At 54.7% G+C, this 22185-nt stretch overlaps 5 protein-coding genes and 1 non-coding gene across 6 annotated transcripts, besides 9 other annotated features; 3 read left to right on the top strand and 3 right to left on the bottom strand.

Moving 5' to 3' along the window:
• Positions 1–415: 415 nt before the first annotated feature.
• Positions 416–514, top strand: EKO05_1t12. Its single transcript has one exon. It is a non-coding gene; the product is annotated as a tRNA-Asn (tRNA).
• A 114-nt stretch (positions 515–628) lies between these two features.
• Positions 629–666: a tandem repeat.
• An 18-nt stretch (positions 667–684) lies between these two features.
• Positions 685–740: a tandem repeat.
• A 457-nt stretch (positions 741–1197) lies between these two features.
• Positions 1198–1230: a tandem repeat.
• A 41-nt stretch (positions 1231–1271) lies between these two features.
• On the bottom strand, positions 1272–2474 carry EKO05_0000853 (endocytosis defective- protein; the record flags this gene model as incomplete). The annotated part of the gene is made up of 1 exon (XM_038944824.1): positions 1272–2474. The coding sequence occupies one exon, from the start codon at positions 2472–2474 to the stop codon at positions 1272–1274; it is 1203 nt and encodes a 400-aa protein (XP_038803397.1).
• A 424-nt stretch (positions 2475–2898) lies between these two features.
• Positions 2899–2948: a tandem repeat.
• Positions 2949–2972: 24 nt separating this feature from the next.
• EKO05_0000852 (Chitin synthase) lies at positions 2973–8436 on the bottom strand (the record flags this gene model as incomplete). Its single annotated transcript, XM_038936437.1, has 3 exons — positions 2973–4350; positions 4398–8027; positions 8144–8436. 3 exons carry the CDS (start codon positions 8434–8436, stop codon positions 2973–2975), a joined length of 5301 nt encoding a protein of 1766 aa, XP_038803396.1.
• Positions 8054–8090: a tandem repeat.
• Positions 8092–8136: a tandem repeat.
• Positions 8437–9824: 1388 nt separating the features above from the next.
• Positions 9825–9861: a tandem repeat.
• A 690-nt stretch (positions 9862–10551) lies between these two features.
• EKO05_0000851 (Chitin synthase) lies at positions 10552–16198 on the top strand (the record flags this gene model as incomplete). The annotated part of the gene is made up of 3 exons (XM_038936633.1): positions 10552–10829; positions 10896–16061; positions 16117–16198. 3 exons carry the CDS (start codon positions 10552–10554, stop codon positions 16196–16198), a joined length of 5526 nt encoding a protein of 1841 aa, XP_038803395.1.
• Positions 10626–10683: a tandem repeat.
• Positions 11703–11731: a tandem repeat.
• A 727-nt stretch (positions 16199–16925) lies between the features above and the next one.
• Positions 16926–18359, top strand: EKO05_0000850 (uncharacterized protein; the record flags this gene model as incomplete). Its single annotated transcript, XM_059635513.1, has 2 exons — positions 16926–18020; positions 18072–18359. 2 exons carry the CDS (start codon positions 16926–16928, stop codon positions 18357–18359), a joined length of 1383 nt encoding a protein of 460 aa, XP_059491496.1.
• A 489-nt stretch (positions 18360–18848) lies between these two features.
• Positions 18849–20669, bottom strand: EKO05_0000849 (Ribose-phosphate diphosphokinase; the record flags this gene model as incomplete). Its single annotated transcript, XM_038936635.2, has 5 exons — positions 18849–19499; positions 19546–20267; positions 20316–20389; positions 20437–20488; positions 20537–20669. The coding sequence occupies 5 exons, from the start codon at positions 20667–20669 to the stop codon at positions 18849–18851; spliced, it is 1632 nt and encodes a 543-aa protein (XP_038803393.2).
• Positions 20670–22185: the final 1516 nt, after the last annotated feature.

Below are 22185 nucleotides of genomic sequence, written 5' to 3'. Positions count from 1 at the left end.
TTGCCACGTCCGCGTTGCCTCAAAGGAACACAAGTGCTGAGGGACGAAGGGCATAGGCTCCATTCTTCTGCCAACCCGTATCACTCTCGCTCTAATGCAATCGATTACAGTCTTTACCGCATACATTGCGCCCACACGAATGCTGGTGAAGACTTTGTGTAATCGCAGCCACCAACGCGACACTGCATGTCCATTTCGTGACGTGGATGCTGCACTACTAGACCAACATCTCATTGCTAGTGCATCGGTTCCCACATCTTTGACGTTCTCCCGCCCCACAGACGGCCAGCCGGAGAATCCTGTCACAAGCCCGATGTGGATCTACTCTGTGTAAAGAGTTTAGAGGTTATATTATTTTCGAATCCCCCATCAAAAGTCGTGGCGCAACCACCAACTCTTCACACTCATGAGTTGATCCTCCGTGGCGCAATTGGCTAGCGCGTCTGACTGTTATCCGCATACACTCGCTTGATCGCACATCAGGAGGTTGAAAGTTCGAGCCTTTCCGGGGGAGATAACATGTTTCTTTTTTTCTTTCTTCTTTTTGCGTTTCTTTTTGCGTTTCTTTTCGTTCTCGTCTTCGTTTCCCTAACTGCTGCCTCGCTATCTTTTTGGGCTGGTGGGGGGCGGCTGGGTGGATGGATCGATGCATGCATGCATGGAGGAGAGTCGGTTTGGGCTTGTGTGCGGTGCGGTGCGGTGCGGTGCGGTGCAAGGTGGTGTGGTGCGGTGCGGTGCGGAGGGGGCATGGTTGTGTGGGATGAACGTTGAGGTTTGCGAACGAGCAGCATGTTTTGCTTCTGAACGCATAGAGGCACGTAGAACTGTCGGTGCGAAACAATCTCTCAGCTCTGGAATCAATCGACTTCCGCTCGTGTCTCGCTGTGATTGCGCGCACGCTTCGTCGATTTCTACACCCACCCAGTACCCAGAATAGAAAATCCGCCATACCGGCACAACGCTGTGATTCGAGCTATGGTTCTCGGGGCCTGTATGCGATGTACACGTACTTTGTCTCGTGGGACCTCGTCACTCCAAAGAGTGTATCGGTCGGAAGGTAGGTGAGTCGGGTCGAATATGTGCAGGTGTAGAGAGGAAAGCTACATGAAATTTCAATGTGGATATGCACTCGGAAGGAAAAAAAAAAGTGAACATGTGAGGCTTCATTACTGCTTGATTCGTGCTGCCAAATTCATATCGCTCCGCTGGCTCTGCTCGCTCGCTCGCTCGAGTAGCAGCTAAACGTACTGTCCCTATCGTTATCCCCCAGCTCACCGCGCCTTCTCGTCGTCAATCTGCCGCCTCAGATCCTCAAGGACGTCGTTGCGCCTCTGCAAATGGCTCTCCAGCCCCTCGACTTGCTCTTTGACTGTGTCGATTTCCTCCCTGATCCCGCCCAAACCCTTTACTGCGCCGCCCTCGTCATTGTCCAGGTCCCGTAACACGTTTCTCTTGTAGTCGAGCAAGCTCTCCAGCTCGCGCTTGACCAGTGCGGGCGTTGAGTCCTTGCTCCGCCCGTGCCGCCGGTTTTCGGCTTCTTTCTCCACGTCGGCGATCTTGGACTCGAGCTCCTTCAGCTGCTTCTTCAGCCGCACCTCCTCCCAGTCTTCTGTGGTGCGGCCGCCAAAGTCGGTCCCCTTTGCGCGGGCGCCGTAGTTGGCTGCGCGGTCGCCGACACCTAGTCGCGTCAAGTATGCGTCGCCAAACTTTGCTTTTCGCCCTGTGCTGGTGCTCTCGTCGTGGCTGGTCGCCCAGCGGTTTGTCCCGGCGTAGTTGACGTCGTAATCGATGTGCGCTTTTTCGAAGCTCGCTCGCAAGCTTGGTGGAACGCTGCGGGGCACGCGGTAGCCCTCGCTGCGCTGGTTGAGGATGTGGAGGAAGGCGAGGGTTGCGTCCTTGGCTACGCTCTCGCGGGCTTTGGGGTTGACGAGGTTCCATGCAAAGCGCACGTCGCTGTCCGGGACGTTGTCCAGCGAGTCGAACAGGCCGGCGAGCGAGTCGAAGGATATGTTGCCGTGGGCGTCGCGGTTCGCCGTGTAGATTTCCTCGTACTTGCTCTTGTCGCTCGGGCTCATGTACCAGTCGAAGCCGTCGCGCAGACCGGGGGTGTCGTCGTCGTCGACCGTCTCAAAGGCTGTCTGAGAGCCTGAGAGCGCGCGCGTGGCCTGGACGAGGTGGGCCTTTGATTCGGGGACGAGCCAGTCGGGCAGCGATTGCGGGACATCCGAGGACACGCCGTTGATGAGATCGAAGATGAGGCGCATGGCGACGCAGAACTCCTCGAAGTCGAGCTTGCCGTCGTTGTCCACGTCGGCGAGGTCCCATACGCGCTCTAGCTGGTCGTCGCGGAGGTGCGAGTTCTTGAGCACCGGCGCGGCCTGCACGCCGTCGAGGTGGGTGCCCCCGTTGGACAGGGAGCTGAAGATCTCCCAGTACTTTTCGATTTCATCCTGTTCGATGCGGTTGGGCGGCATGGTGGGTGGCGGGCGGCGGGCGTGTTGATGCCAGCTTCGAGGCTTCCACGTGGGAGGTTGTGGATCGTTGGGCTGGACTGTAGCTGGTAGCTGCCGAGGCCGCGGCGAAGCTCGGATGGTTGGCTCGACAGGGGCAATGACGCGTTGCTCGCTCCGGTGCACTGCTCACCTCAGCACACGGCTCACCTGCCAGGACACCTGGCACACACGTCGCTGCCAGCAGTGGACACATCAACGTGGTAGCACACTTATCGAATTACTATATTAATCCTCTTCGTCATCTGTACAGTCCAGGCTAAATCAAGTGTCATCCTACTCCGGACCAGCAAACGCCTGTGCGGGTCCCCGTCCGTTGTTTTCCTATATGGTGCGCCGTGGAGAAAGGAGCGACTATCTGCAAAGACATGGTAGTTCCGTCCAAGGGAAATGTCAAATGTCAAATGTACAACAAAACACCGCAAATGCAAACGCAAACACACCCAACAATCACGTCCACTCTCAGCCCATCAATGCAAGCTCCGTGTCAATCGTCTGGTTGAGGAATATCTTCCTCTCGCCAGTGAGCTGTGTCTGCAGCCTCTGCTCGGCGAGCGCCACAAGCTGCTTCTTGGTCATCGAGTCGAGATCACCCTCGTTCAGGCATGTCCGCACAACCTGCACAATCGTTGCGTCGCTGGGGCCGTTCATCATGCTCTGGAAGTTGACCGTGCTGCCCGGGCGCGATTGGCCGTACCCAAGCGGACTGCGTCCACGGATCGGAGGTGTCGACGCCATGAGGTTGTCCGAGCTCTGGAACCCACCCACGTTTGGCCGGTTGCCGTACGGCGACGCATCATACTGATCGCTCATGCCACCCATGGACATGAGACGGCTCTGATGAGCGTTCTGGTTCTGATGTGGGTGATCCTGGTAACGCGAGAAGTTCGAGTACGTCGATTGGCGCGTCTGCATGCCTTGGTAGGGGCCTGGAGACTGAGGCGGCATGTGAGAGATGTGGTGCATGTTGGACATGATGGTCGAGGCAGGCTTGACCGACGAGTAGACGGATTGCATGTCGTTCATCTCGTAAGTGTCATCCTCGTACGCACTGAAACCGCCCTTCTCCGACGTCTGACCAGGAAGGCCACGACGTCCGGGAAGCTCGTTCCGCTCGGCATACTCGTCCCAACGCATCATTGGAATAGACTTGGGGTCGAATCCCTCATCTTCGGTGAGCACCGCCTTCTTCTGACCCTTCTCACCAATAACGACACGCGTATTACCCCACGAGAAGTCATCTTGCTTCCAGAAGGAGTAGAGAGGCAAAACCAGGGAGTAGATAGGGAAAGCCATGAGGTAAATCACCATCCATCCGATGTGTTGCCACTGGCGCTTGATGATGAAGATCAGAGCCTGCAGACCGTAGGTACCAGCGAGCATGATAATCGAGATCAAGGGGAATTGTCCAGTGTGAGAAGCCACCAAGTAGATCAGGTATACAAGGTAAGCACAAATCGACGGGAGGACGAGAGTACCGAACAGATCAATGAAGACAACGAAACGCATGGAGAAACAGCAGAAACCGCAGAGGTCCTTGAGGAAGACAAGTTCGGCCAGGTTGTGGATGGTTGAGTTGATCCAGCGACGTCTCTGTGAAAGCAGAATGCTCCATGTCTCTGGAGCAGCCGTGAGAGCGTAGGCATCAGGAATAAACTTGTAGGACATCGTCGGGAAGTGCTTTGTCATCAGTGTCGTCAAGTAACGATCCTCTCCGAGTGAAAGCAAGTTCTTCTTGTGCAGGGTATCGACAACACAATCGGCGTAGTCCTTGATGACCGCATCGGAGATGATGAGAGGCTTGCCTTTGTCAGCCGTTCGCAAACGGTACATACTGAAACTGGGGCTTATTAGCAAAGTTCCATGTGTTTAGAAAGCTCGACTTACCATCCGGGTAAACAGGTGACACTGCCGAACAAACTCTCAAAAGCTTTGGCGAGATGATGGGAGATGTAGTACTCGTAAACCTGGATCATGGTCCACCAGGACTTCTCTTCGTTCTCCAGACTCGTCTCACCGCAGATACCGGCGATCTTAGAGTCATTGGCGCAGCTTGCTACGAGACGATTGAGAGAATCAGGCCTGACCATGGTATCGGCGTCGACCATGAGGAGGTATTCATAAAGCTCTGGATCCACACCGATGATGTTGTTGATCTGGTGGAACATCTCCAGCTCAAGGGGGTTCATCTGGGCGCGGTGGTGGACACGGTTGAGGAAGCTCATGAGCAGAATCTGAGAGTCACGCTTGCCACGGTTACCGGGCTTGCTCTTAGATTGCTCAGACTCTTTGCCCATCTTAACGACGACGAGATAGGGGACAACGTTGCCTTCGAACTCGTACAGACCGGAGTAGACTTTGCCGTAGTTGAGCTGCTGACTTCCTTCGCCGACTGACCAGAAGGGTAAAGCAGGAGGGTCAACCTTTGGGTCAACACCGAGAATGTCCAATACGATCTTAGGAGTTGGGCGGTCGTTACCACCTCCGACAATCATTCCGTCGCAGACGACACATATGAGCTTGCGCTTGTTGTCATAGGCCAGAGCAGTCAGAGAGTCGAGACCCTTACGAATGTGATCCTCTCCTTCTGTGTAGGCGGGAACCTGGCAAATGACAAACTTGTCTTGGTTGGCCGGACGCTTGCGCGATCCGAGCTGCAACGCGGCCAAGAACTTGATGACGATGACGGTGCAGAGCACGATGGTGACGGCAAGCAAGATGTAGTCGTTGACTTTGCACTTCGGGGTGTCTCGGAAATCGGTCTTACCAACATAGAAAGCATTCTGCAAACACTGGAGGTTGTAGGCTTGAGCAGTGGCGTTCAGGTCATTCTCGAAGTCCTCCTTAAGGTCAGTTCCGGCCTTGCTCTTTACGAGATCTGTCAACTTGGGGTCCAGGAACTGGTACTGTGCGCCATCATTCATGATGTCAAGGGTCTTGAAATAATCTGTCAGATCGTAAACGTCGTTGCCGAATGTGAACCACATGTGGTCCTGGTTCTCGCCCTCGTCCTTGATCGCCTTTGACTCCCAGACGAGATCACCTTTACGGAACTCCTTGATGGCGGGAAGGAACACGTTCGGGTACCAATCGTCGTTTTTCAGAGCTGCGCTGTCGGCGAGGTTGGTCTGCGATCCGGACTTGTGAACACCCAGAGAGTTGGTGATGGTAGTATTTGAGGTCAAGTACATTTGTCGGTTAAGCGTGTTGTTGGCGATCAGGTTTGGGCAGGCCAAATAGAGAGGAGGCATGATGTAGGGGTCCATGTCGAAACCAGCGAATTCAATCATGTTGGTTCGAGTGGCTTCCGTGTTTGAATCGCTGTGCTGCTTCTTCCAGAAAGAAGTGAGGTCGTACACTACACCATGATGGCTGACGTAGTAGTCATTCTCACCCTGATGAGTTGCGACTTCTGTGCGTTTCCAGACCTTGTCTTTGTTCGGACACAGGAGCTTTCCGAAGGCGACGATGTAGAACACAATGGCTCCGTTCAAAAGAAGGATCAAGAGGACCAGGACGAACTTCTCTCTCCAAGCCATGCGAACATCCGGTCGCTTCATGCGACCAACCCACTTCAGAAGAGGCGAGGGAATGAAGAATGTTACTGCCCACACAAAAGCGATCCACATGCGTCGAGTAGCTGTGATTGGCATCTCGGTGACCATGGAGTTGCCGCCGGTCTCAGCATCGTAGTAGGTAACGCCCTTGCTCTCGTCACCCTTGCCACCGAGACCGTAATCACCAGCCGCAGTCATAGGCACAGTAACGGTCGTGGGTGCCACAGACTTGGCGTCTGCGGGCAGAACCAGGCTAGGCGTGCTCTGGAAGGGGTTCTGAGGCTGTTGTTCCGGGAGAGGTGGGAAAAAGCCGCTGCCTGCCATGCTGGGAGGTGCCTGAGCAGGATAGCCGCTCTCGAGGCCTCCGGCTCCGACCATACCGCCAAGCATGCCTGCATTCATGCCCTGGTTCCCGTTCATCTGCTCAAGCTGGGATTCTGCCTCCCACCATGTGCCTTCCCTCATCCATATGCGCTCGTTTCCAACGACGACTTCGCCGTTGCTCCAACCACGCTGCAGGGTCCAGTTTGTGATGCCATCCCTGCCATCCATGCAACCGAGTGCTGCATAACGCTCGTAGAATTCGTGTACGTCAAAGTCGGCAGTGAAGTCAAGAAAGCGATTGCGGCGGTTCGCCCACTCTGGCAGGCGCCACTCACGAAGCTGGCGTGAAACGACTCCAGCTTGCCAAGTGGAATTGAGATGTTGTGTCACAGAAGTGGGTATGACGTCGGTGGGGTGGATAGCCAGCTGGAACCATACTCTACTGCTCGCGACGGTCATGGGCAGGTCGAGACGGTTGTGCTTGCCCAGGACGATGCCACTCTGCGGTACGGGGTAGAGAAGCTTCTTGACAAAGTTGCCCTCCTCGACATCGATACCGATCTTTTCGAGAATAGCCTCACGTCTTTCAAGCTCAGACTCGAGCTCGCGAAGTGCAGCACCATCAATTCCAAGATCAGCCTCACAGCTCTGAACAGCATCCTTCATGCTTTCGAGAACAGAGTTACCTGCTGATACAACCTGGACACCGTCGGCTTTCATTTCTGCATTGATGCCTTCTGTGTCGTCGAACACGGTTCGAAGAGCGATTGCCTTGCCAACAGCACGATTTGGAATCTCGACAATCGTGATGTTGACCAGATCCATGCCGTCAACCTCGGACTCGGGGGTCATGGCACCAGGCTGGCTTCCATCGCTATCAGTCGAGGAGAAACCAGTGCGGGCCTTCCTGATGTCGTTCTTGATAGTAGCATTGGCCTGGGTAAGAACGTAATCCACAATGGCCTCGTAGATACCGCCAATGGCAACTTCCCGCTCATTTGAGCCAAGCTGCTGCTTGAACATGTCGGGCGAGATGTCAAGAAGAGAGCCACAGTCCTGGCACGCTGCATCCAATTTTTCCTCGTCGAGGAAGTAGTCCAATGTGTTGCCCAGCTTTAGCAATGCAGCCAGGGAGCTGATCACGTCACGCAGCTTCTGCCCCTTGATACCAATGCTTTTTAGGTTGTTGCGGAAGTCTTCGGCTGCTGCAGCATCATCGGCGTCCGGGAGAAACGAGGGGGGGTCGTATGTACCGGAGCGATTGAGGAGAGAGTACTTGTCGAGGGATTGAATGTCGAGGATATCTCTCTCCTGCTTGCTAGCCGAGCTCGAGTTCAGGTAGTAGAAGACGTCGAATGCGCGGTAGCCGGCGTGTGCAGGAACTTGGAGGAGGCCTTGCCTCGTATCAAGTCCAGCGGTGGATAGCTTGATCTCAGCCCCCCTGCACTCGCCGAGAACGTCAATTGTGAAGACAGCTGCGAGTGCAGAGTAGCGTGGCGTGGAAGGGTTCTGTGGTGTGACGCAGTGTGTCAAGGGCTTGAGGGCCTCGAGTGCGACGTAAAAGCTGTCTGGGAGAGATACGGGAAGCCCTGAGATTGTGGGCGCAAATAACGAGGGGGTAGATTCATGGAGAGAGCTACGTCCATCAATTAGCCTCATCGACATTGGATTGGCAATGGCAATGACAATGGCAGTGACATGGCAAGGCATGGCAAGGCATGGCAAGGCAAGGCAAGGCAAGGCAAAACGTACCTCAGCACAACGGTACCGTCCTCAACTCGTCGGCGGGCGTGCTCGTATGCCTTTCGGACAAGCTCAAGGTCGACAGCGCCACCGACGCGGCCGTTCTCCATGGTCTTGGCATTGGCCCAAGTGTTGACAACCAGACTCGTGCTGGGTTCGAGGCTGTACGGTGCGCCATGTTGAAATGCCGAGTTGAGCGCTTTAAGCAAGGTTGTGGTAGACGACGTGGCGGCACGTGGTGCATTTGCCCCCGTGGACGCAGTCGAGTAGACGCTCATGCGCGAGTTGTTGACGAAGCTCATGATTGCGGCCGTCCGTCACAGACCGTGGAAGAGATGTAGCGAGTGTCAGTAGTAGGGGTGGACTTGGGTCTACTCTGCCCTGGATGGCTGGAATGGCTTTGGACCGTCGCGGTGCCTTGACGAAATGTAACGAAGGGAAGAATTAAACGATGGTGGATAAGAAAGATCAATCACACACACAAACACTCGACGACAGGACTCGTCGAACGAAGATACAGAGGAGTGGTGGTGTTTGTTGGCTTCAGGGCGACTTTCCATTCCTCAGCGCGCTGGGGGCAGGCACGCTTGATCCCGCTCCGGCATGGCGTGGTGGCTGTATCGTTACACCTGTTTAGCTGCCCATGGACGCGCAGTCCACAAGGGCCCTGCAAGAGCTCGACGGTCCAAACCCATCCCCAAGCTTCCGGACATGGATGTCAGGTCTTGCTCTCGTCGCCACTAGCAGCTGAGGCCGTCGTCTGATTGATCGATGGGTGCGCTACAGCAGCGCGGTGGCGTGTGGGCAAGCCCCCTATTTTTATTGTTTACGACGGCTGCGGCTCTTCCAGGATGCTGTCGAGTTCTCAACAGTCATCAAGGTCACGACAGGCCATGTTTCTAATCGTGTTGTTCTGCGGTCTTCTATCGATTAAGGTAGAAGCAAGCTATGCACGGTGAGTACGGCGACTAGGGTGTTGAGGGTGCAAATCACAATGTCCACCAAACGTCCGTTCATCTTGTCATGTAAATTGCCCTATTCGAATGCATGAATTGGCCACCGCCGCCCACTCAGGCTTCAGCAATTTGGAAGCTCTTGACCAGAGACCTGACGTCAAGTCAAGGGTGGGTGGTACGTACTCGGAACGCCGTTTCATGCTTGTCGTTCAATACGGGTGCTCTCCACCATGGCCCCGTTCCGTATTGCCACCCATGGAGTGCTGAAGTCATGCGCGTTTAGCCTCTGCGTCTTGAGGTTTTTTTTTCTTATTCTGCTTCTTCATGTCTCTGTTACTCTTGGCTTTCATGCGAGCCATAGCAGCGACAGCTGACTGATTTTACGTGAACAGCCATGGCCTAGGATACCGTTGCCCAGCGGGCGTGCATGCACATATGCTGCAGCCACAAAGGATGATCATGGTCTGTTGTCGTGTTTGTGTTGATGGCCTTGGCAACAGACGAGAGAACGCGCAATCGATAGCTGATCGCTTCCCTTCCCCAGCCAGAGCGCCGGCCCAAGGAAGACCGTTGGCTCTGGTGCAGAGGCGGGTCGGGGTTGAAGCCGATGCCCACAGCGTTGGGAGAAGGGCATGAGTCTCATGAGACACCAAAGGCCACACGGAGAGCCATTGCTGTCGAGTCACGTCGTGCTGCAGTGCTCGTTCTGCAGCGTCGTTGTGCAGCGTCGTTGTGCACACCGCACACCACCCACCGCCCACCACCCACCGCACGGCGAGACACAGGCTGAGGCTGCTTCGACCGGCAGACAGCGGCTGCTGCGTGCGCTCAGACTTCAGTGCTCATCAGCCAGCCCTGAGCCGGGTGAAGGAGGCCGGGTGGCAGGGTGGAGCTGTGAAGTGTATTCGGAGCGCCGATAGGGGGGATCCGCACAAAGGGGTTGCAAAAATAGATAGATTACGCCCGCTCCATCCACACAGACCAACTGGCGGCGGCGGGCGAGGGCTGCATCGCTGCGAGACGGCGAGCTAGCATCCCAGCGCCCAAAGCAGGCCCATCCCATCATTTTGAGCAGACAGCCGTCCAACCCCTTTGCTGCTGTCAACGGCCCTCCCGCGGTGGTTTCTTTCGTTTCAGCACCTGCACCACGCTCGCTGCTAGCTAATTGCCTCTCTGTTTATGCACGGCACCGCACCTCGCACCGCGCGTGTTGGTCCCTTCTGAGCGAGCCCGCTGCACGCTGCTTTCTGCATTCCACCTACCTGTACATAATCCCGGCATCCCTCCACAGACTGCACGCAGCGCGAGCGCGACCACTTGCCTCCGCCTCCGCCTCTGCCTCGACACGTCGACGCACCTGTCGCAGAAGGAGAAGGCGTCCACGGCCACACGGGCACACGGCCAGCTCCCACCTGACAGCCTCGCTCGCTCCACGGTCCCCCGGGGACGCGTCCATTGACCATGGCGACCAACATCCTCCAGCCGTCGCTGGCCTTGTTGCCGCAACACCAGCAGACTGACACGGGCCTGACGTCCGCCCTCGCCAGCCGCTTCCACGCCCACATGCCCACGGCCACGCTCTCGTCGCACGCCATCATTTCCCTGAACACGTACACAGACCCCAGCCGAGGCGTCGACGGCGGCGAGGACGGAAGCGCTGTCCAGGCCGCCAAGGACCTCGCCCAGAGGGCATACATGCGCCTCGGTCAGCGATCCGAGGACCAAGCCGTTGTTTTTCTGTGAGTGGCTCCCTCGAGCACCCTCGCCACATGCACGTTTCAAGTCTCAAGCTAACACGACTACAGGGGCGAGACGGGCGCCGGAAAGACGACTATTCGCGGGCATATGCTACGAGAGTTCCTCCGCTACTCTGCCACGCCGCTGTCCAAGAAGATCGAGCATGCCAACTTCGTCTTCGAGGCCTTCACAACCACAAAGTCTCTCACCACGCCCTCTGCCTCCAAATCTGGACTCTTGCTCGAACTCCAGTACAACACCTCAACCTCCAACCATGCAACCCTGCTTGGTGCACAGTACCTGGCCCACCGCCTCGAGCGAAGCCGACTCGCATCCGTCCCGACCGGAGAACGCAACTACCACGTGCTCTACTACCTCCTCTCGGGCACCAGCCCCGCGGAGAAGAAGCACCTGCATCTTGAGAACGTTGGCAACGACGCTGCCGGCACGCGCACATCGCTCGGCGCGAACAAGAGGTGGCGCTACCTCGGCCACCCCACCCAGCTGAAGGTCGGCATCGACGACGCAAGCGGTTTCCAGGACTTCAAGACTGCTCTCCGCAAGCTGGAGTTTGGCAAGGACAGCATTGCAGGCATCTGCGAGATCATGGCCACCATCCTACACATTGGTCAGCTCGAGTTCGAGACGGGCCAGTCGACAACTCCCTCCGCCGACGACAGTGGAGGCTACTCGCATGAGGGCGGCGAGACCATCACAGTGGTAAAGAACAAGGATTGCCTGGTCCCAATTGCACAATTCCTGGGGGTGACCATCAGTGATCTGGAAGAGAGCCTTCGTTACAAGTCCAAGACGCTATACCGAGAGCGTGTCACGGTCATGCTCGACCCCAAGGGCGCCCGCGCCAATGCCGATGAGCTCGCTCGCTCGCTTTACTCGCTCCTCGTCACCTATGTCATCGAGCAGACCAATTCTAGGATTTCCAGCTCGAACGAGCAACTCACAAACACCGTCAGCTTGGTAGATTTCCCTGGTTTTGCCACCTCGTCTGGTACTGGATCATCTTTGGACCAGCTGCTCAACAACGCTGCCAATGAGTCGCTCATGACCTTCTGTCAAGAGAGCTTCTTCCAGCGCCAGATCCAGGAGATGGAAGCAGAGGAGATCAGCCTTCCCCCGCTCCAGTTTTACGATAGCTCAGAGGCCAAGACTGGCCTCCTCAAGTCGGGAAATGGTCTCTTGAGTATTCTCGATGACCAGATGCGCCGCGGCAAGACAGACATGCAGTTCCTGGAAGCCATTCGCAAGCGATTTGACGGGAAAAACCAGTCCATCCTCCCAGGAAGTTTGACAGTCGTCCAGCCTGGCAGCAATTTTCCCACCCCTAATACGTCTCCCTCTTTCACTGTTCGTCACTATGCTGGCGACGTCGATTACACCGTAGAAGGCGTGATCGAGGAGAATGCTGACACAATCTCGGGCAACATGATGCAACTGCTGCAGTCATCGCAGACACCGTTTGTTCAACAACTATTTGGTCAGGATGTGCTCCAGAAGATTTCTCACCCCAAAGAAAAGTCCGCCATCGTCCAGGCGTCAGTCAGTTCAAAACCTACACGCATGCCCAGCATGGCTCGCCGCAAGGCCGAGAAGACGGGAAGGTTCGGTCGCCAGCTGAACGTTTTCGACGAGGAAGTACTGAGCGACACCGAAAGCAACGTCTCTGGAACCAGGAAGAACGGCGATTCTTCGTCCAAGTCGAAGCAAACCGGAGCTGCCGGGCAATTCGTCAGTGCCTTGAAGACCATCGAGAACAAGCTGCGCCAAGCCAATCCGTACTTCGTGTTCTGCTTGAAGCCGAATGATCGCCGCATTGCCAATCAGTTCGACAGCAGATGCGTCCGTCAGCAGCTGCAAGCGTACAGCATTCCAGAGCTCAGCCAACGGCTTCGTGTGGCGGATTACAGCATTTTCCTGCCCTTCGCCGAGTTCCTAGGCCTTGCCCAGACCGACCTGGCAATCGTCGGCAGTGAGAAAGAGAAGGTTGAGATGATCTTGGACAGCAGGCCTTGGCGGGAGAATGAGGTTCGTGTCGGTACCACGGGTGTCTTCCTGAGCGAGAGGTGCTGGCTCGAGGTTGCACAGATTGCAGATGTGCCACCCACTGCCCGTGGGTTTACTGGCTCGGATGACAATCTTCTGACCCCCGAAGCTGGCCGATCCTTCGGTGACTCTCGCGCGGGTCTTCTTTCAACTCCCGGAGCTGGCGATTACTACAACGACAAGGGAGGCAACTACTTCGGTAGCAGGGATATTGATGCCCGCTCCGAAGCTCCCTCTGGTGTCACCGGTGACATGTTCCATGGTCTTGAACAGCACAACGTTATCGACGAGAAGTCAGCCAACGACAAGCTGGAGGAAGTCGACGTCGTTCCGGTTTCTGGGAGCCGCAAACGATGGGTTTTCATCGTATATGCGCTCACCTGGTACATACCCGATTTCTTAATCCGCGTCGTTGGGCGCATCAAGCGCAAAGACGTACGAATGGCTTGGCGTGAGAAGCTTGCCATCAACTTGCTCATCTGGCTTAGCTGTGGTGCGGTCATCTTCCTCATGATCGGGTTTCCAAGAGCGATCTGTCCTACTCAGCACGTGTACTCATCTGCTGAGTTGACATCTTACAACGGCGAGGACGGCAACTCAGCCTACGTTGCTATTCGAGGTATCGTGTACGATCTGGGCGATTTCATTCCCGCTCATTATCCCAACATCGTGCCGTCAAAAAGCCTCGAGAAGTACGCCGGAAAGGACGCTACCAATTTGTTCCCCGTTCAAGTCTCGGCATTGTGCATGGGAATTGATGGTCCCATTAACGACGGTGTTCAGCTGAACTACAGAAACTCAAACTACACCGAGACAGTAAACAACCTCGTCAGTACCACGGACCAGAACGCCAAATACCATGACTTCCGCTCGTTCACAACTGACCCTCGTCCTGATTGGTGGTTTGAGCAGCAGATATACCTGAAAGCCAACTACATGAAAGGCCGTGTTGGTTACAGCCCTACCTACCTGAAGACCCTTGCCTCCAAGCAAGGTGGAATCGCGTACATGAACGGCCGGGTCTACGATTTGTCCACGTACATACCTGGAGGACGTACCGTTCTTTATCCTCCTGGCGTGGAACCGGACGCGGAGACGCCGAACGTCAACTTCATGGATGAAGGCCTAGTCTCAATCTTTCGCGCCCAGGCTGGCAAGGATATTAGCAAGTACTGGGACAACCTTAATTTGGACGCAACCAAGAAGCAGAACATGAAAGTTTGTCTCGACAACCTGTTCTACGTTGGTGATTTGGACACCAGAAGATCTCCCAGGTGTCTCTTTGCTACGTACTTCCTCCTCGCCATCTCCATTTTGTTGGTCAGTGTCATTGGTTTCAAGTTCTTTGCCGCTCTCCAATTTGGCGGTAACACTATGCCAGAGAACATCGACAAGTTCATCATCGCAACAGTTCCCGCTTACACTGAGGACGAAGAGTCACTGCGTCGTGCTATCGACTCCGCCGCTAGGATGAAGTACGATGACAAGCGCAAACTACTCGTCATCATCTGTGACGGTATGATTATCGGTCAAGGCAACGACAAACCCACTCCTCGTATTGTTCTTGATATCCTTGGCGTACCAGAGGCCACAGATCCTGATCCTCTGAGTTTCGAGAGTTTGGGGGAAGGCCAAAAGCAACACAACATGGGCAAATGCTACTCAGGTCTTTACGAAGTACAGGGCCACATCGTACCTTTCCTGGTCGTTGTCAAGGTCGGTAAGCCCTCTGAAGTCTCCAAGCCTGGTAACCGTGGAAAGCGTGATTCTCAAATCGTTCTCATGAGATTCCTCAACCGCGTTCACTACAACCTGCCTATGAGTCCTATGGAGCTTGAGATGCACCATCAGATTCGGAACATCATTGGTGTCAACCCGACGTTCTACGAGTTCTTGCTCCAGATTGATGCTGATACTTCCGTCGCCCCCGACGCAGCCACCCGGTTCGTCGCTGCTTTCCTCAACGACACCCGCCTCATCGCCATTTGTGGTGAGACTGCTTTGTCCAACGCCAAGTCCTCCTTTACCACGATGATGCAGGTCTACGAGTACTTCATCTCGCATAACCTGACCAAGGCTTTCGAGAGCTTGTTTGGTTCCGTCACCTGTCTTCCTGGTTGTTTCACCATGTACCGCATCCGTGCCGCCGAGACGGGCAAGCCGCTCTTTGTTAGCAAGGAGGTTGTCGAAGCCTACCAGGAAATTCGCGTCGATACACTGCACACAAAGAACTTGCTGCACCTTGGTGAAGATCGTTACCTGACGACTCTGCTTATCAAGTTTCATGCCAAGTACAAAACCAAGTACACGATGCGAGCAAAGGCCTGGACTGTGGCACCCGACAGCTGGTCCGTCTTCATGTCCCAACGTCGTCGCTGGATCAACTCTACAGTGCATAACCTGGTCGAGCTCATTCCTCTTCAGCAGCTCTGTGGTTTCTGCTGTTTCAGTATGCGCTTCGTCGTCTTCTTAGATTTGATCTCGACTGTTGTACAGCCGGTCATTGTCGTTTACATTGGCTACCTCATCTACTCCCTGGTCGCGACCCCCGATGTCGTTCCCATTACCGCCTTCATCCTTTTGGGAGCCATCTATGGTCTGCAGGCTATCATCTTCATTGTTCGCCGCAAGTGGGAGATGATTGGTTGGATGATTATCTACATTTTGGCTACTCCGGTCTTCGCGTTTGGTCTTCCACTGTACGCTTTCTGGCACATGGACGATTTCTCTTGGGGCAACACTCGTGTCGTCACTGGTGAAGCGGGTCAGAAGGTTGTGGTCTCGGACGAAGGCAAGTTTGATCCGGCCAGCATTCCCAAAAAGAGATGGGAGGAGTACCAGGCCGAGATGTGGGAGCAACATACCATCAGGGATGACCAGTCAGTCGTCTCAGGCTACACCTATGCCACCAAGAGACCGTTCGGTGCTGGTTCTGTCGTCGGTTCGGAGTACGGTGGCATGCCCCCTTCCAGACCCATGTCTCACCTGGACATTCCCCGCTACGGCAACCACTCACGTATGAGTTTGGCTCCGAGTGGTTACGGGGGCGACAGCATGGAGATGGCGAACCTGCCGAGCGATGACGATATCCTAAACCAGATCAAGATCATTCTCGCCAACTCCGATCTGATGACCGTTACCAAGAAGTCTGTCAAGCAGCAGCTTGAACAAATGTAAGTTTGAAATGTGAATATGTCGATGGATATCAGTCACTAACCATCATCTTAGCTTTGAATGCGACCTTACGCTGAAGAAGGCTTACATCGGTGAAGCTGTCGAACAACTGCTCATCAACGGTCAAATGCACTAGGAGATCAGTTCAAGCGTTCTTCTCTCATTGACGCGCGACGGCCTGTCCACGCTTCACGACTCGACTTCTTTCAGCCCCACATTGACATGGCGGGCATGTGTCTCAACTATCATTACTATTTAATCTCGCCTCTCGGAAGCAGTGCGTTCATTTTTACAGGAAAGGGCACCGGTGGCCGGTGAAGGCGTTGACACTGTTACATATTGCATTTGGTTCGAATTATATCTGACTTTTTACTGCATGGAAAGGTTTAAAACAAGGGTTTAGCAATATGGTGTAAGAATCAAGCGAGGCTATGACTTTGACCAAACGTTGTATGCGTGCACCATGCGACGTGTAAACCAATCGTCTATTGTAGGTAATCAACCTTGTCTATGTTAATGGAATGGGAAGCCACTGTAATAGCGCAAACTCAAATCAAGAAAACACTATCCTTGTCAGCGATCCTGCGTGATCTGGCGCAGGGTACCTTCGTCCTGCTCGAAAGATCACTGTTCGAGAGCGTCACCCAAAGATTACCCAAGATTGCTCCGAATGGAAAGCTAGCGTAGAGGCCTGCGGGTAATTCCTTCGTTAGCTCGCTCCTGCTAGGAACAGGCAATCGGCATACGTCATGAGAGGACCCAGGTTCGAAAGAAACTCGCAACAATCCTTCCTTGTTCAGCGCGTTGTGAGAAGCCAATTCACCGATTGAATCGTTCTGTGCTGCTGTCTGCATATTTGTAGTATGTTTTCGAAGGCTCTCTTGCTAGCCACGCCGGCGCTGGCAGTTCCCACCTTCTTCAGCGACCAGGCACAAGCACCGATCCAGCCTCTCGATCACTCTCAGGGCTACACATTCGACCCTCTCCTGCATCTGCCAGGCATCTCGCCATACTTCGATGCGGTAGGCTTCGGTCTGGAGCATACTGCACCCCCGGGCTGCAATGTCACCGCCGCATCCTACATCATCCGTCACGGCGCCATCTACGCCAACGACGCCGAGTACGAAGAGTTCATCAAGCCCTTCCTGTGGAAGCTCGAGAAACATCGCCATGGTCAGTGGTTGGGCCCATTGGCCTTCATGGCCAAGTGGCAGTCGCCCATCCTAGAGGACAAACTCGAAGACCTGACACCTTCCGGCGCCGTCGATGCTGCACGCGTCGGTAAGCACCTGCTTGGCCGCTACCCAGACCTCGTCCCTCAGACCCAGCGCATCCTGGCCGACAAGAAGTCGCGCACATACGACACGGCGAAAAACCTCATCACCGCGTTCCCACAAAACGATACTATCGACATTGTCCGCGTCACCACCAACGCCAATGGCTCCATGGAGTCTCTCATTCCTCACAAGTCTTGCGAGAACTTCTCTAAGACGCCCGGTACAAAGGAGCAGGACAAGTTCATCAAGATCTACGGCACGAGCGTCGCAAAGCGCCTTGCGCCATTCATGCCTTTCCAAATGACGCCCTTCGATGTTGTTGGTCTCCAGCAACTCTGCGGCTACGAGAGTGCCATCAACGGCAAGCGCTCGGATATCTGTGCCGTCTTCACGGACGCCGAGTGGATGGCATATGAATATTCCTGGGACTTGAAGTATGCATACATGGTCGGCCCCATGAACCCTCTGTCGCCCTACCTCGGCTTCCCTTGGCTGCAGGCACAGTCGGAGATCTTCCAGAACATACAAGAGAAGAACCACCCTGGTGGTGCTTGGTCTGAGGACCAGCGTTTCTTCCTTTCTTTCACACATCGCGAGGTTCCACCTTTCGTTGCGACGGCACTCGGCCTATTCAACTCTTCCTCTGGAGCGGCAGAAGAGTTCCCTACCGACCACATCAACGTATTTACTCACCCATACTTTCGTTTGTTATACCTGCTGACTCTGAATCAGTGGACACGAGCCTGGCGCATGGCTGACCTGATTCCCTTCCTTGGCCACGTCGGCATGGAGAAAATGTCCTGCGAGCGTGGCGCTGTCTCCGGTGATGGGCCAGGCGAGTTCATTCGCTTCATCGCCAACACCGCGCCACGACCAATTCCTGATTGCCAAGACGGACCCGGCGCCAGCTGTCGATTCGATTCATTCCAGAAGCTGATTGGCAAGGGCGCAAAGAAGCACAAGGATTTCCACAAGGTGTGCGACAAGAAGGGAGGCAAGGGCAAAGGCGAGCATGAGTGAACTTTCTGCATAGCGGACGTAACATAGCATACCCCACACAAGGATATATAAACGACAGCTTTTAACTGCGAGTCATTCAGAACAGCGAACGTGACGTTTCGCACGTAACCCACCGGTCTCCGGCCTTTGTCAACCTTGCTAATCCGCTACCCTGCAGACGAATGCCAGCCATCCGCGATGTTGAAAATGGGGGGTAAAACGTACTCATCGTAACCGAAACAACATGATGATCATATCCGAGAAGGGCAAGCATTGAACAGGAACAGCAACGGTATCATTGTATCGTATGTGCCAGTATGTCATTACAGCGCATTTGGTTTCGTCTGTCATCAGGCTTTCTTCGATAACTCATCTTTGCACGCGCTATGTCTCGCGGCTTCCGCTCAGTTCTCGCCCAATGTGATACCGCAACGGAGATGTCCATCGGGGGTTGCCGACACGCCATGTTTCTAGTTTCCGTTCTTGTTCTCTTTGCTTGAACCCGAGCGCTCAGTCGTAGTGCATGAAAAGCTGCGACATGCTCTCTCCGTGGTGGTTCCTCCGAATGGACTCTGCAAGCAGATTATCGACATTCAGAATGACCAGCTTTTCGCCTGCCTGCTCCCTTTTACGCTCTGGAATAGGGAAGGCATTTGTTATGATGATCTTCTCAATACACTCGCAGTTGTTCATCTCCTCCAGACAGTCGCCGCCAAACAGACCGTGCGTGGCCATGCAGTATACTTTCGTGGCACCGCCACGTTTAACGACAGTCTCGGCCGCAGCGATCCACGAAGCTGACTTATCCATCATGTCGTCGACAATGAAGACTGGCCGGTCTTTGACATTGCCGACGAGTGTGACCATAGTCTCGATTTCGGGATTCTGGAGGTCCTCTTCTTCGTCTTCCGAGGACGCTGCTGCATCGTATGTTCCACCAAGGGCGTGGGCATGCTCGCTGTCTTGGTTTTCCCTCCTCGATGAGGTGGTTGACATGAACGAATTCATCATGTGTGGGGGAATATCGTCGTTCTCGCCCTCGGAAGGGGGGCGGTTGCGCCAGGATGTGGTATGTGATGTTGCAGACATGGACGGCGAGGGATGTGTGTCGTCGACAATATGACCTTGTACTAGTCGTCCGTGTATAACGTTTCGTGCACGCTGCGGATATTAGATCAGCCATCTTGTCGGTTGGTTCAGAGCATACCTCATCCGTGTACTCTTCGTCATCCATCCCGCTCTCGTCCTGGCTTTGTTCGCCGTCTGCCTCTTCCGACTGGTTTGAAGCCTCCGTCCGCACAGGCTCCAGAGGTACTTCCGGCTCGACAATCGAACTCGCCCGCATGGACTTGGAAAGAGGGTGTTCGCCGGCGATTCCGTTCGCTCGTCGTGATAGCGGATTTGATGGCGTACGCCCCGTCCTGGCTTTGGGCTTGCCAACATCGGACTTCGGGTCGAAAGAGATCTTGCTGATTGGTGTGAGCTCTGCGTCTGCGTCAAGAGCCGCCTCAACCAATTCACGAGAGTCCGAGGGACCATCAAGCCTCAGCTGCTCGAACATAGCGCTCTCGTTCCATGGTCTGCCTCCACCTGCCCTTCGCCTGTCTGTTGTGACGATGCCAAAGCTGAGCTTCATGGCATCTGCTAGTGATGTCACTCGCTTTGTTCCACCTGGGTTCTTGCTAACTACCACGGCTTCTCTCCAGTCTGGTACGTTCATGCGAACCCAGCGAGCGAGGAGGGGTTCGGCGACGAGGTTGTCGACAGGACATTTGAAGAAGCCCTGCATCTGGGAAGCATGGAGATCGACGGTGATGACATGGTTTACGCCGGCGATGTGGAGGAGGTTTGCAACCATACGAGCAGTGATAGCCCCGCGGTGCTGCTTCTTCTTCGACTGGCGCGAGTAGGGGAAGTATGGCATGACCGCTTCGCACTGTCAGCGTCTGGCGAGATAGCTGGCAGGAGTCTCAGTACCTGTGACCGACTTTGCAGAGCCACCTTTACAGGCAGAAATCATGATGAGCAGCTCCATGACTGAATCGTTGATCCTGCATGCAATTAGCATGTGCAAGGGTCCAGGTGCCTGGCAACGCACTTCTCGCTACCGCTCTGAATGATGAAGACATCTTTGTTTCGGATCGAAGTGTCTGCTATCGATTAGGACGCGAGAGACGCAGCAGATCAGTAAGCCATACGGATCGTGACAGACGTCTCTCCATTCTTGAACTTGCCCAGCGTCGCAGAACCAGGCTTCATGCCCAACCGGTCGCACACACCGTCGACCAGCTTGGGGTGCGACGACCCGCCGAAGACGATGGCGCCACGCATAGTGGGAGGACCGAGTAGAACAACGTCGTTGTAGTGGTCAAATTGCAGTGTTGACCTTTGAGGCCGAGCAAAATTTCCCGTCATTGTAGTCGGTATATCGGTGCTTGGCACAGCGGGCGCGGCCGAAAACGGCAAGATCGACCAACAGAGTCAGGGGGGCACTGCGATTAGACGCAAATCATTCCACCGTAATATTTAAGAGTTGTTGCTAATCATGCGGCGTGTCGAGTAGCTAGTGTTTCTCCGCTCAGGTCATTCTTATGCAAATGTCCACGTCAACTGAGCGTTCTACAAACATGGGTGAGTTGGCACGCGACCAGAATACAAAGCACTCTGGCCACTCACGACTGCGCACGATAGCACGCTGCGCCGTCGTGCGTGTGAATTGTCCCAACGTCCTACTGAGAAGCAAACCCCGCAAACCACAACATAGGCTGATATTCACATACGCAACCTTGTCAATCCTACAGATTTGCTCCGCTTACCATGACATTTGTGTCCATAGACAGAAAAGGTGCCGTGGAGTCAGCAAGCTGGCATATTTTTTCCCACTGGCCTCGGCCTGCACAACCACGGGTGGGTCTTGTGCTGCGCGCACAAACAGTGACTAGTCGGGAGAGCATACTGGGTACCTACATGATCATTGAGTGTTTAGGATGTAGGGAGACTTGTGCCTCTATTGTGGGCGCTCAATGGAGCACTCGCAAGGTAGTGATATGTCTATGTTCGCATGCGCCACTTCGAGAAATGCCTTGATAGGAAGGGGTGCAAGTGGACGCAGCAGCCAACAAGGCCTGGTGGCTGGTCGGTGGTCGGCGAGGCCTGTGCCAGAGGCAGTGATCAACTCCAAGAACAGCAACATCTCGACTGCAGTAGGTAGCGGTACCTGCAGCTACCCTATTGGTAGAGAATATGTGAACATGAGCGAAAGATGGCTGCCAGGATCCTAGCCACAGAATCGTTACACAGGCTCACCGCCTAACTAGTGTCATGGTCAGCTTCCTATTTGATATTGTCGGAAAGTAACGTTCTTGTCCAGACAGGAGACCTACCGATTGGCCACCACAGCGCTCACTGCCTGGACCAACTTTGCACGTTGGACTGCGACTCTCTAGGTATTCATCGGCGTCATGGCTGTTCATCTTTATTCCCCAGCTCCATTTGCAGCCTTGCCACAGGTCACGCGAGCTGCAAGGTACCATCACAGACTGTAACGTAGATCCACCGTCATGACGACCTTCAAAAACCTCGACCTGGGCTGCGTGATAGGCATTGGAATGTCCAAACGCAAAGAACATAGCTCGTCATCCTCATGTCCGGGACTGAGCAGTTTGACGCACAATCTGTACCATGGAAGCGCAAACACGATGTGCTTTGGAGAACGGCCGTGTCTCTCTTGCGCTGTTGAGAAATAGGCTATTAACAGCAAGCGGTGAGATAGTGTGACAATTTGCAGGTACGTACCGTGACAACCACATGTGCGATGCGCCAGATACAATGGAAGCAGATAACGGAA

Source organism: Ascochyta rabiei, chromosome 1 (assembly GCF_004011695.2).
Source record: "Ascochyta rabiei chromosome 1, complete sequence".
NCBI classification, from domain to species: domain Eukaryota; kingdom Fungi; phylum Ascomycota; class Dothideomycetes; order Pleosporales; family Didymellaceae; genus Ascochyta; species Ascochyta rabiei.
This window is presented reverse-complemented; position numbering and strand designations above follow the sequence as displayed.